Source organism: Malaclemys terrapin, chromosome 10, assembly GCF_027887155.1.
Source record: "Malaclemys terrapin pileata isolate rMalTer1 chromosome 10, rMalTer1.hap1, whole genome shotgun sequence".
In the NCBI taxonomy this organism is placed as follows: Eukaryota; Metazoa; Chordata; order Testudines; family Emydidae; genus Malaclemys; species Malaclemys terrapin.
The window spans coordinates 80,429,005-80,443,267 of record NC_071514.1 but is presented as its reverse complement, the minus strand read 5'-3'; the positions used below and the strand labels follow the sequence as shown (position 1 = coordinate 80,443,267).

The 14,263-nt window shown below is 45.2% G+C and overlaps 1 protein-coding gene across 3 annotated transcripts in view; it reads left to right on the top strand.

Annotated features, from left to right (window-relative positions):
- Positions 1-14,263, top strand: part of PEMT (phosphatidylethanolamine N-methyltransferase) — a 102,685-nt gene that overhangs the window by 63,428 nt on the left and 24,994 nt on the right. For all 3 annotated transcript variants that reach the window (XM_054041990.1, XM_054041989.1, XM_054041991.1), the window contains exons 4-5: positions 1,074-1,219; positions 13,403-13,514. In XM_054041990.1, coding sequence (XP_053897965.1) covers positions 1,074-1,219; positions 13,403-13,514 — 258 coding nt within the window. The remainder of the gene's footprint in view (positions 1-1,073; positions 1,220-13,402; positions 13,515-14,263) is intronic.

Genomic DNA, 14,263 nt, shown 5'->3' with positions numbered 1-14,263 from the left:
GTTGGCAAGACTGTTTAAGGGCCACATCAGAGTGAATGGGAAGAATAAAGTTGTACTCGGTCCGCTCACAGAAATTGGGGCCATAAGGATATGTTAGTGAAGGGAGTTACGCAGAATAGGAGCAGTGTCACATGCACAGCTCATAGGGACCACTTTGTAAAAATCATTACTCGGGACTCTACAGCAGCCAGGGTGACCTCACATGGCAACAATTTTCATAGAAATAATGTGCATAAACTTGCAAGTCCTCTTTCCTTTTCTCCATTTCCTAATAATAGCACTATCTCACGTTGAAATGTAAATGTTTTCTATCAGTACTGCCTGGGAGACTGATCCTGCCAACTCCCACCCCTGGGCATAGCCTTTAAGTCAATCGGGCCATAAGTATTACACTCAGTAGTAAGTCAATAGAGGATTGGACCCTAAATGTCAAAGTCAACATGTAATTGTAAACCTGTGCTTGTTTGAAGTTATTGTAGGCTACATGTATCAAGTATATTCTGGGAAGAATTTTCCCACTGTCTTTTCACCAGTCCAGACCCACCCTCCCTCTTGAATTTCTAATCTTACATTCCAGCTGTGAACCATTCCTGAGCCTGTGTCTAACACTGCAAAATGTTTTGTTGAGGGCATACAGGGGAGGATGGACAAGATAACCCCGCAGGTCTTTTGTAGCTCTTAATTCTTGTAAAAGTCCTGCCTTCCCGTCAGGCTTTACAGCCTGAAGCAGTAAATGTAGACAAGGCAGGTGACTTTTTTTCCCAGAAGCTCACGTGCGTGACACAAAATGCATTTAAACATGCGACTATTTTTAGCCCTGTGTTGGGTTCCAAGTAAAAATGACTGTCGGCCACAGCGCTCATTGCTCATAAACCTCTGACATTTGGCTTTTCTCGGGAAGTAATCAGCACGTCCGACGAGCTGTATTCTGAGCTTAGCTCCAGAAAGGGAAAAAAAGAGTCTTTCTACCAAATTTATTTTCCACGTTCTATTCCCCACCAATGCCAGAAAAGCTGTTAGAGATGCTGCAACTAAAGGTCTCCATTTTATTTCCCTCCTCCCTCCCCCCACAGTTTCACGGAAGCCATGAGGAGCCAACCGAAGCTGGAAGGTCTGGATTGCCTCTATGTCTACTACGCAGGCTTGGCTGTTCTCGGAATAGGGTTCTTGTTCGTCATCTCCAGTTTTTTAGCACTGGGATTCATCGGGACGTTTTTGGGTAAGGCTGCCATCAGGCACGCATGATGCAGTTTTCACAAACCATGTCTACCCTATGAACTAGGGGTGTTGTTCCCAGCATGCCGACTACAAACCATCCGGAACCCTGTAGGTAGGTAGTTGGCACAGCTAAGCCGGGCTCCTGCTGCCTGTGCGACTGACTGTCCACTGCTATTTATACCCACGCTAGCTCTCCTTGAGCTACTGCGGGTCTGGGAGTTGAAAACCCCACCCCTAAATCGTGGTGTAGATGTAGCCACAGAAAGTGGTCCTGGGGGCATCTAGCCTGTATTTTTCAAAGGTGATTGGATATTTTGGATGGCTCGGTTGTTGTTGTTTTTTCGGCGGTCCAGCTCGAGACGCCGGGAGGGGACGGGTGCTCAACCAATTCTGAAATTCAGGTTCCTTTCAGGTGCCTCAACTGAGAAGCGAGCCACCCAAAACTACTAATGACCTTGGCTATCTGACCCAGGGAGAGCAGACAAGAGACCAGTTTTCAAGATCTTGGGTAAAATTTTCAAATGTGCATTGACTTCCAAGGAGAATTCTGTTCCTAAATGCCTTGGGCACTTCCGAAAAAAAAATGGGATGTAGGCACCTAAGCAATTTAGTCATTTTGGAAAATCTTTGCCCCGCCCGCTCCCCCTCCCCCATCAGAAGGGAGGTAATGATCATTCCCACTTTGCAAAGGGGGAAGCCAGGGGACAGAGAGATGTATTGACTCGCCCGAGGTCTTGCAAGTAGGAATAAAACCCAGGGCTCCAGAATGCACAGTCTGGCCACTAGTCAGTGCTTCCTTATTCCTTAATAGATTGTCCTCCATGTTTGTTGGTCACCCAGCACTCACTGTCTTCCCACCAGCATTTGTCTGACAGCCACCTTGTGAATAGCTCCTCCTTCACAATTTCCTCTTCCAGATGGAGGGACCCTAATTGACTCCTGATACCTAGAGCCTTGAAACCAGACAGCCAGAGTCCTGGGGGCCTTATTTCCCCTCCTCCCTGTGTCCAGGCGCTGTGTAAATATGGTTATTTGGTCAGGAAATATGAGCCCATTAATAGTTTGCAGTGTTGTTGTAGCCATATCGGTCCCAGGATACTAGAGAGACACGGTGGGTGAGGTAATTTCTTTTATTGGAGCAACTTCTGTTGGTGATAGAGCCAAGCTTTTGAACTTACACGGAGTTCTTCTTCAGGTCCCTAGATAAACAGGACTCTGAAGAAGAGATATATTTACCTCACCCATCTTGTCTCTCTAAAACCCATAGTACTCAGCCAGCAGGTGTCACTCTAGAATTCAAATGGGTTTAACACTCCCGATATTTAGACAGGTCTCAAATTAGTTCCATCGAACCTGAGTCATGGCTGACTCAACGGATCCTTTGGATTTGAATTTCCATGGAAAAACAAACAAACAGGAGTCAGATTCAGTGGAAATGCGAGGAGTACTCTCTCTGCATGGCTCCAATTTTCCCCTTAGACCACTACTTCTGTGTGTAAATGGGTAGGGAAGAAGGAAGATCTTGGATTTATTAACATTAGTGGCTAGCCTAGATCAAATATTGCATATTCACCTCTACCCTCAGAAGCTCCCTCTGCCATGAAATTGGATTCTAGCTGAGATTCTATGGTTTAGAGGCTATCACGACTCAGCAGGGGAAAAACATCCCACTCCCCTAATTGGTCAGATTTCTGTGCTTGGTGTAACACTCTCTTGACATGGATGAGACGGTAAGCCCTTTGCCCAGCCATGACTATGGAGGGAACATCGCTTGTGCTGGTGACCTCAGATGTACAAAGCTGAACAATCCAAGGAGAAGAATTGACAGTCGTCCAAGGGGAGAATAGGGAAGGGATGAGCAGTGCCACTGAAACAGAGCATCCCAGAAGGGAAATGGACTTGAGACTGGTTTCTATAGGGCCCTGAACTCACCTCTGCAGTAGAATTACTGCTATGTGCCACCAACTTGAACTTTACTGCAGACCCAGCTATAACAAGTGCAGTGCTGGAGCCCTGCTATTCTCTTTTGAGACTCATAGACTTTAGGGACCATCATAATCATCTAGTCTGACCTCCTGCACGTTGCAGGCCACAGAACCTCACCCACCCACTCCTGTAATAGACCCCTAACCTCTGGCTGAGTGACTGAAGTCCTCAAATCATAATTTAAGGACTTCACGCTACAGAGAATCCACCATTTACACTGGTTTAAACCCGCAAGTGACCTTTGCCCCCATACTGCAGAGGAAGGTGAAAAACTCCCAGAGTCTCTGCCAATCTGACCCAGGGGAAAATTCCTTCCTGACCCCAAATATGGCACTTCAGGACAGCAAGGAAATGTTTTTCCTCTCAGTTATGGAGCTATCTTTTGAGTGTGCATTTCTGCTTGTTTCTTGAAACTATGGGCACCTTTATCTTTGAGAAAGAAGCAGGGTGAGTTCCCTAGCGCTGGTGGGATCTACATTTTGCTTTGGGTTAGGAAAGCTGTGTTTGAGCCGTAAGAATGAGGTCATTGCGTTACATCCAAGGGAGAGGAAAGCCTGAAACACCCAACGGCCGCGAAAACGTACGGGAGTAGGATTCAACCCTTCAGCAAAATCAAGTTTCCTTTTGTCTTCTGTTACAATGATGGGGGCCATATAAGTGTCTGGCTAGGCAGATAGCTTCTGGACTGGCCTCTTCAAATAATACATTTAAATTGCTTAGAAATGGCAACGCATTTTGCCTTTTCAATGTAGGCTAAGCTGCTGGAGCATATGGACAACAATGAGTCACTAAACAAGTTTTTCTGTGCCACCCAATTTTCCACCCAGCAGTGTTGGTTCCAGGCTCCATTTTGTGGCTGTTGAGTTTGTTCATTTCAGTTCATGCAGCTTCATTTTCTTTCCCGCTCACAAAATAATTCTTCTCAGCGGTCACTGGGGTTGGCTCACCAGCATTTCCTTTCCTCATTGTGCCTTCACAATTGGAGCAATTTGCAGAGCTATAAACACTTGCTGGAATTCTAGTTTAATGTTTGCTTCCAGTGCGGTTTGCCCTATTTTCTGACATGCATAGTGGTGGATAGTTGCCTTAAATGAGGTAATGGGATTTTTTGCATGAGGGAAGGAGTGTATTTTTCAGTCCATCTCTCTCCCGTCTATGCATTATACCTTCCAGCAAGGAAAGCATTGACCATGGTTGCAAGTAAACCCAACTTGACCAAACGCTGTCAGGTGGGTTACATTGAAACTTATTAGTCTCTACAGAGAAGCAGTGGTAGTGAGGCTTTATAGCGAGCTAAAGCAGAGGAGGTTTCCAGAGGAGGCTGTAGAAAGCCTGACATATGTTGTACTTAAAGTACTGCACAGGATCTTTTCAGGGGGAATAAGGCAGAACGCCACATTTATTAGTAATACATGTATTCATTAACACTGTATTATATGCATATAATATATTACACTTACACTCACACACACACACAAACACACTCCGTCTTGTTGTTACCAATTAGTTGCTCCCCTTAACTTCACTGGCCAGGTGAGTTAGATGGAGGAGGGGGTGGAGCCGGGCTTCTGCCGATCCGGATCGATGCTCCCATGTTGACAAGACGAGACCCGGGGTCCTCTGCAAGACACCTCACTTTTATAGCAGCTTTCCTCTTATGCAAATCTATACCAGATTCAAACTCTGTGTCTGTGTCCATTGGTCCTTTGTGCTGCTTTCTTTTGAGTGTTGTCCCAATGCTGCAAAGAGGGTGTTTCCAAAAGAAGGTGCTTGCTTCTAACCCCCGAGGCCGTGGGTATGTCTGCTTGTCTTTAATGAGCCCACTTGACACGTTTTATTGTCCTTGGGTCTGGCTTCCAGCCCCTCTCCAACAGTTGAGGCTGTCTGGAGGTGCTGCCTTCCATGCCTTGCTCATTCACACCTCATTCATTCAACAGGGCAATTGATTAAGAGTGGGGGGGGAGAGCTCTTGTTCTACTGCTAGCAAAAAGAAATTTTTCTTCTATCTTATTCTATCCTTAGGGGCTATAATATTCTACCAAGGGCAATGCAAAGTTTCTAAATGAGGCTTTGATACAAAGTCCCATGAAAACAGAGGTCACACGTAGGTAGACCCACCACAAGGTTATATGAAGAGGCACAATGTAAAGTGATATGAAAATTATCAGAGATTTATCTACACATATACACCTCTACCTCGATATAACACGACCCGATATAACACGAATTCGGATATAATGCAGTAAAGCAGCGCTCCGGGGGGGCTGCGCACTCCAGTGGATCAAAGCAAGTTCGATATAACGCGGTAAGATTTTTTGGCTCCCAAGGACAGCGTTATATCGAGGCAGAGGTGTATATACTAAACTGCTCTTGAACCACAGAGATCCAAAATAACCCCTATAGGGTGGACGGACACCTTGAATTCTTTCCGATGAACATAGGAGCTGGAAGCCCCAACCAAGACTGCAGATCCCAACCTCCAACTTACTGAGAAAAGACTGTTCCCAATTTTGGGGGCTTCCTCGAGACTCAAGTGGTGCCCAGGGCTTGTGCGGACACTCAGCACAGGGGTAAATTTCACCCTCAGAGAAAGAGATGCTCCAGTGGACAGTCCACCAGAGGTTTCAGGGCTTGAAGAGAAGCAGTGTTGCCTAGTGGTTAGAGAACCAGTTTGGCCACTGGCCTGCTGGGTGACCTTGGACAAGTCACGTCTCCCTGCATCTTCGTTTCCCCACATGTAACATGTCCTACCTCCTTTATAATGCACTTTGATCTCTTCTGAAGAAAAGTGCTTTATAAGAACTAGGGTTATTTATTGTTATGTAAAGCTTCTCCACTCCCCTTTGGCTGGAAATCTTACCAGATCTGCCCCTGAGATGACCAGGTGATATTGGCATTGTTCCAGCTGGAAATGCTGCAAAAACTGCCCCCATCTTGGGATTTTTGCTTCCACTTTTGGCTTAAACCAGGAACTGCAGAAGCACCAAATATATATAAAAATCATAGCTATGAAAACAACAAACCAGACTTATTTCCAATCTCAAAATAGTCACAAGAAGTTCAGTCTGAGATTGGGAAAAGGTTCCATCAAGTTCTTCGTCCATCCAGATTGGTGCCCCCAAGTCTCATAATCTCTACCATCCTATTATTGTTCATTAAAGGGAGAAACCTGGAGTGAAACCTGAGATCTGAGCCCCATTGAACACTGGCACAGCCCTAGCAGAAGGCTTCCTAGGGACTTGGAGGCAATGCAACTGATTTCCAATGTGGGGAGATATTATTTTATTAGAGATATTAGAAATGACATTTACCTAGAATCTGGGAAGTATCTGAGCCAGAGATCAGACAAGCTCCTAAACACCCCACAGTTTGAGTCTAAATTTCTGGGGTTTAGATATAGCCCATTAGCAAGACCCAGGGCCATTTATAAAATTGAGATACATAAGAACGGCCATATTGGGTCAGACCAAAGGTCCATCTAGCCCGGTATCCTGTCTTCCGACAGTGGCCAATGCCAGGTTCCCCAGAGGGAATGAACAGAACAGGTAATCAAGTGATCCATCCCCTGTCACCCATTCCCAGGCTTTGACAAACAGAGGTTATGGACACCACTCCTGCCTATCCTGGCTAATAGCCATTAATGGACCTATCCTCCAGGAACTTATCTAGTTCTTTTTTGAACCCTGTTATAGTCTTGGCCTTCACAACATCCTCTGGCAAGGAGTTCCACAAGTTGACTGTGTGTTGTGTGGAAAAAATACTTCCTTTTGTTTGTTTTAGACCTGCTGCCTATTAATGTCATTTGGTTCATTAATTTCATATGCCATCAGGTTCATCTTTCCCATTTTTTGGGGGGCGAGGGGGAAGATGTTTGGATCTAAGATTTTAGCCCATGAGCCCCCCTTTGTAAAGTGTTGCCAGGCTGAGGGAGGACAGTATTGTGTTGGGAAAGGCTATCTTGGACTGCAGAGATTGCTACATCACTGATATTGACTAAAAGCTTCTTAGCTGAAATGGTCCATTCAGTGTTCTTAGATTTGTTTTTCCTTTCTGCACCATGCACATTCTAATCTTTGATTTGTTACTTGTTTCAAGGGTCGGCAGACGCTCGCTCTCTTCCCATTATCAGCGCTGCCATTGATTTAGCCTCCGTACTCAGACTTCATCTCCATTGTGATTTGTCCCTGCCAAAGATAAAACATACCCGTGCAGCAAAAGCATTTACCTTCTCCAGAAGCTCCCAGTACAAGCAACATGGCATTGCTGGAAGCTTTCTTTGCCTTTGCCTTCCTCTGTATGAAGTATTCAGCTGCAGACCAGAGGCTTTTCTCCACAAAGCTTCAAGCCTCTTAGTGCAGTAAGAATTAGTTTGAAAGCAGGGCAATGGAATTGATTCGCTGTGGCCCTGTGACAAAGAACATGCTTTGCTTAGCAGAGTTGTGCAGGGAGTCGGCATATGTTGTTGCCTCCATTAATAGCAGCCCAAATTTACTTTAATAGTCAACGGTAAACAAATGAATTTGCGGGAGCAAATAGATGCAAGTGCCAATGTAGATTTAGAGAGATGCCCCGATTCAAGGCATGTCTAGTTCTCCTTATTTGTATGCGTGGGTATTTGCAGGCACATTATTATTTATCTGTACTATGACAGTGCCTAGAGGTCCCATCTGCGATCACGGCCCCATTGTGCAAGGCGCTGTACATACACATAGTAAGACAGCCTTTGCTGTCAGACCAGACAAAAGGCGGATATAATTTTGCAGGCCCTAAAAGGAGGCAGGTTTAGAAAAGACTAAGGGAGGAATATGATAGAGGTCTAGACAATCGTGAATGGTGCGGAGAAAGTGAATAGGGAAGCGTTGCCCTGTTCTGTTCATTCCCTCTGAAGTCTCTAGCACTAGCTGCTCTGAGAGACAGGATACTGGGCTAGATGGACCATTGGTCTGATCCAGTATGGCCATTCTTATGTTTTAAAAGCCACGCCTGTGGTATTTTTTGCTGCAGGATGTCATCATTCAGGCTGGCCAAAATGAATGCCTGTTTGTTTTTCCTAGGACTTGGCTTGCTTTTGAAGAAGGGTATTCAAGGTATTTTTCCTTTTGTTTTTTAACTGTGATGATTTAGGTCAGAGCTCCCATTGAGCGGCGGTGCAGGCCTGAGGAATGTTAATAACAGGCTCCTCAAACTCACGGGGCTGCGTGTGTGTTTATTTGTTTGGAACAGGGATTCGCAAATTATGCAGCATTTGCCTCCTTGGAGATCTATGCACTGCGGCCCCTACAAGGCATAACTCTACCGATAAGCCAGTGCCAGCAAGATAGGTGCATTTTTTTGCTGTTGACCTTTGGAGGAGCTAGCGTTGTGCAATGAATGGAGGCATTGACAGCCAAGTACAAAGACAGGAGGGTAAGAAAAAGTGTTTTGCACCTGGATACACCCAAAGAAGGTGCAGGAATTGAGTCCATGGCATATATGTAGCAGGACATACGATATCAGTGGTATTTGTGGTGAAGCCCGGAGCATTTCAACACAGTCTATAGAAGTGACTCAGAAGATGATTGCCAAGCAACTAAGAGAACAGCTCAAATGTATAACATTTGTACCAGGCAATTATTACACTTAGTCGCATATAGCCAAAGCCATCTAATTGGACAGGAGCTGTTTAATCTTGGAAGCAAATGTTTTGCACTGTGTGAGGCCAAGGAAAGTGCAGCACGATCCAGGTAATAACAACAATAATAATGATAATGGCTTGCCCTCCTATAGTGCTTTTTATCGGAGGATCTCCAAGCACTTTACAAATGTACATTAAGCCCACTACACTCTTGGGAGCTATGGAAGTATTATGATTATTATTATTATTATTATTCTACTAAAGCCCAGAGATTATGTGGCTTGCCAAAGGTCTCAGAGTGAGTCAGTGACAGCACTGGGAATAGGACACAGGAGTCCTGCCTCCCAGGTCTAATCATGCTCCGGCCTGTTTTATTCTGATTAACGATGTTGCTTCTCTGCCCTGATGGCCAGCAACAGAAGCTTAATTGTGCCTTAATTTGCAAAACAAATAAGCATATTAAGCCATGTAGGAGTGAAATTTCCTCCCATATCAGGGCCCTGAATGAGGAGAGATGTGTTGGAGGTGGAACCAACAAAGCATTTCAGATACCGGTTCCAAAATCTGACCGATTCCTACATTAAAGTTTCTGGGATGTGCCTGAGGTCAATGTGTGATCAGACAGGCTGCCATGTACTGTCCAGCCCTTAGGCCTTGTCTACGTGGGGAAATTGACCAGAACAGCTATAGCGGAATAGCTCCCCACCTTGAGTCTTGGCAGTGTGCTAATTATTCTGGCGGAATAAAGCCGTTTTTATTCTGGAATAGGGTCCACATGGGAAGCTATTCTGCAATAACTATTCCAGTCAATTTCCCTGAGGAAGACAAGCCCGTTACCCTGAAATCATTTTTTCATTTAGTCCTTCATTCGCTCCAAGCGGAGATCTTGCTGTAACCCATATTGCAGTCTGCACGTGATGCAAGTTGAGGCTTTGATTCTACTTCACTCTTGCTGGAGTATCGCTCTGTCCCACTTCTCTGGAGGCAAGTAACACTGGATTTCTTTCTAGGAGATTATGTTCTTCAGCGCTTCCATATATACAACAAACATTCTCCTCCCCCCTCCCCCCCCAACACACACATTTTAAGGTCCCACATGAGCGATAACCCTGCATTCCCTTCTGTATCCCAAAATAAAACTTAGAAGCAATTCAAGCTTTGCTTTGCATGCCATTTTCTTTCCAGTCTGTTTTCAAAGCGATATGGAGGAGTCACCATAAGATAGCGGTGTAAGAGAGCTGTGTCAGTGCTCACCTGTGCTGATTGGATCTGACAGCTCTGAAAGCTTTTCATCATCGTCACACACAACCATAATCATGTCCCTAACCAAGTGAGTTATCGTTGAAATCGTGAGGCATTATCCGAGCTAAGAGATCAGCGTGACACGGTGTGATGACGTTGGGTGGTGATTATTCTGATCATTATAGCATCTTGAGATACACATTGACCATTCTCCCCCAGGAATATTTTTTTTCCAGTTAAGTATTTCTGCTTTCATGTGTTTCCTTTCCCAGTCAGCTGTTACTGAACATGCAGCTTTAAAATCAGTGGGCGGGGGTGCTGGAGCAATGTGTATAGTGGGGGCGCTGAGAGCCATTGAACCAAACCCGTCGGAGAACACTTCAACCTCCCTGGTCACTCAAGTACAGACCTAAAAGATGCAATACGCCAACAAAAAAACGTCAAAAACAGACTCCAACGAGAAACTGCTGAATTGGAATTAATTTGCAAACTGGGCACCATTAAATTAGGCTTGAATAAAGACTGGGAGTGGATGGGTCATTACACAAAGTAAAACTATTTTCCCATGACAGATTTCAGAGTAGCAGCGGTGTTAGTCTGTATCTGCAAAAAGAAGAACAGGAGTACTTGTGGCACCTTAGAGACTAACAAATTTATTAGAGCATAAGCTCTGAAGTGGGCTGTAGTCCACAAAAGCTTATGCTCTAATAAATTTGTTAGTCTCTAAGGTGCCACAAGTACTCCTGTTCTTCTATTTTCCCATGCTAATTCCTCCCCCCCCCCAACTGTTACTCACACCTTCTTGTCAACTGTTGGAAATAGTTTGATTATTATTAGTCCTGATTATCACTACAAAAGTTTTTTTCTCCTGCTGATAATAGCCCATCTTAGTTGATTACTCTCGTTATAGTTGGTATGGCAACACCCATTTTTTCGTGTTCTCTGTGTATATATATCTTCCTACTGTATTTTCCACTGCATGCATCCGATGAAGTGGGTTTTAGCCCACGAAAGCTTATGCCCAAATAAATTTGTTAGCCTCTAAGGTGCCACAAGTACTCCTCGTTCTTTAAACTGTAAACTGTATATGATGAAAAGCACTTCAAGCCAAGAGGCGCAGCAGCACGCCTTGTTCCAGCATCTATCTCAGTGGGCCAGAATCATCCCTGATCTCACTATGGGCTTCAAGAGCTGGGTCAGACTTGCATCGGGAGGTGCTGCAGTTAGGGCTTGAGACGCTTTCGTGGAGTTACATCCAGCATGATTTTGGCCCAATGCATCCGTCCTGCCATGGCATTGAAAAGTGTATGGTAGATGCTTGAAAGGAAAGCCCTAAGAATGCTGTATTACAGCTCTGATCCCGGGCAAAATGGAACTTAGAGCGTTGGGTTTTCTTTGTGGACTTCCTGAATAGTAGTGGCTTATGCAAGTGCGAGCCTGCTAAGCCCTCACTAGAGACAGGTACAGTGTAGGCTTCCCTGCACTCATGCATAGTCAATACACATCAGGTATTTCAGTGATGGGTGGCAATATAAAACCCTAAGATGGAGCCTGAGCTGCGAAATTCTCTCTTGTCCTGCTCCCCACCGTGGTCCTCACCAATGTACCTAAAAACTGACCTGCAGCTCCAGTACTGTTCCAGTTCAGGTGACTCTCAGGAGCAAATGTCGTCCGCCATGTCCCATTGTGTGATGACATTGTGGGGTGGCTAAATATCCAGACGGGACTCATCTGAGACCATTTGTAACCAAGTCTTCAGAGGAGAAAAGTTAGTCCGTTAATTTTCTCGCATATAAACTGCAGGAAATAAAATACATCACTGAGGGTTGTTAATGCACTTTTATAATTATTAATTTCAAGATGTTATGAAGATGTGAAGTTTAGTGATATAAAAACCACAGAAATTGCCATATCAGAACAGTTCAATGGTCCATCTGGACTTGTTCTTTCTGTCTATCTATCACATTTCTAAGGTATTTTACCATCATGGTGTCTAAGCACTGACAATATCTCTGGCAGTGACTAATACTGCATCCTTCCTAGGAACTGACAATTCTCATAAAACATGCAGTTCTGCACTATTGTGTCAAGGGGGTCAAGTTCTTCCTGACCTGCAGCTGGTGATCCCCAGAAGCCTAAACATTAATTGCTCTTGTGGTTTTCATCCCATGTAATGTCACTGCAGATGCTATTCTTAATCCTATAAATGTCGGGTATAATATATATATATATATATATATATATATATATATATAATCAACCTAGAGGACTTGAACATAAGAACGGCTACTCTGGGTCAGACCAAAGGTCCATCTAGCCCAGTATCCTGTCTTCCAACCATGGCCAATGCCAGGTGCTCCAGAGGGAATGAACAGAACAGGTAATCATCAAGTGATCCATCCCCTGTTGCCCATTCCCAGCTTCTGGCAAACAGAGGCCAGGGACACCATCCCTGCCCATCCTGACTAATAGCCATTGACGGACCTATCCTCCAGGAACTTCTAGTTCTTTTTTGAACCCTGTTATAGTCTTGGCCTTCACAATATCCTGTGGCAAGGAGTTCTACAGACTGACTGACTGTGTTGTGTGAAAAAATACTTCCTTTTGTTTGTTTTAAACCTGCTGCCTACTAATTTCATTTGGTGACCCCTAGTTCTAGTGTTATGAGAAGTAGTAAACAACCCTTCCTTATCTACTTTCTCCACACTAGTCATGATTTTATAGACCGCTATCATATCCCACCTTAGTCGTCTCTTTTCCAAGCTGAAAAGTCCCAGTCTTATTAATCTCTCCTCATATGGAAGCCGTTCCATACCCCTAATAATTTTTGTTACCCTTTTCTGACCTCACTTCTTCGGATGCATCCGAAGAAGTGAGGTTTTTACCCACGAAAGCTTATGCCCAAATAAATCTGTTAGTCTTTAAGGTGCCACCAGACTCCTTGTTGTTTTTGTAGATACAGACTAACACGGCTACCCCATGATACTTGACACCTTTTCTGACCCTTCTCCAATTCCACCCCTCCTTGGCCTGACAAGAGGGTGGAAAAGGGATTGCAGAGGAAACCCAGTGCCTCCTTCCCCTACCAAAATAATACCAGCTCAGTACATTGTGATGAGGTTGGTTCTGTTAGAGCGGAGATGAAAAACTGGGCAGTGAGGGAGCTGGGTAAGGGCTGTGCAAACTGCAAAGAAGGCAGCAGAGTGGAGAGGAGAGATCTCAGATAGCTTAGACCAGTGAGGTGTGTAATGACCCAGCTCCCCTGGAGACCCTGCTGCCTCCCAGTGACCCTCTGGGGTGCTTGATCAATATTTAACAAGAAACTCTTTTTATTGTTCATAGGCGATTACTTTGGCATCCTGAAGGAGGAGAAAGTGACAAGCTTCCCGTTTAATGTAATGGACAATCCCATGTACTGGGGCAGCACTGCCTGCTACCTCGGCTGGTCCATCATGTGAGTACAGCTCCGGGCAGTCGTGGGCCACAACCCCTTCACCCTGTTATTTCATCGTTCTCTAGGCTCAGTGGCAGTGTTCACTGGGTCTGATTTAGGGCTGATCTCGTGACATGCTGGCCAAGTTAGCTGGGGAGGGCATTTGCCGCTTTGCAGGATCTGGCCCATAAGTGCCACTTGGTTATTACACGCTCCTTGGTGTGTAGGTGAAATCCTGCCTTGTCCTGTTACTGATACTCAGGGAGGAGTAGGGAAGGATGTGAGGAGTCTCTTTCACCCATGTAAGAAGCAGGGAGGGATCTCTCCAGAGAGGGCTAGGAGGTCCACTAAGACAATGCACACCATGTCCTTGGAGTTCCCAACTGTTGAGCATGTATGATGCAAGAGGGAGCAAGCATTAGCTACTGCCTTGTGCTCCTCAGAAAAACCATGAGAAGCGTGAGGAGGCCCGCCTGGAGCCATCCTGCCTTGCAGTGCTGGATGGCTCTTGTGCCAGCTGCCGTTTTGTGGGGCTGAAACTGACAGCAGTATTCCTACCAGGAGCACAATGGCAGACTATCTCTGGAGACAGAGGAGATCTCCTTCAGGGTGGGATTGTTCCAGAACCCCAGGCGGCTCTAGGTATTGTGGCCAGCCACTAGGGGGAGACATGAGCAGCCATGCCGGGCGGATATATTACACATGAAAGTGGTGGAACTATTTACTGAGTCGTTTCTGCGGAAAGACGATGTGGAGGTGGCTCATTAAAG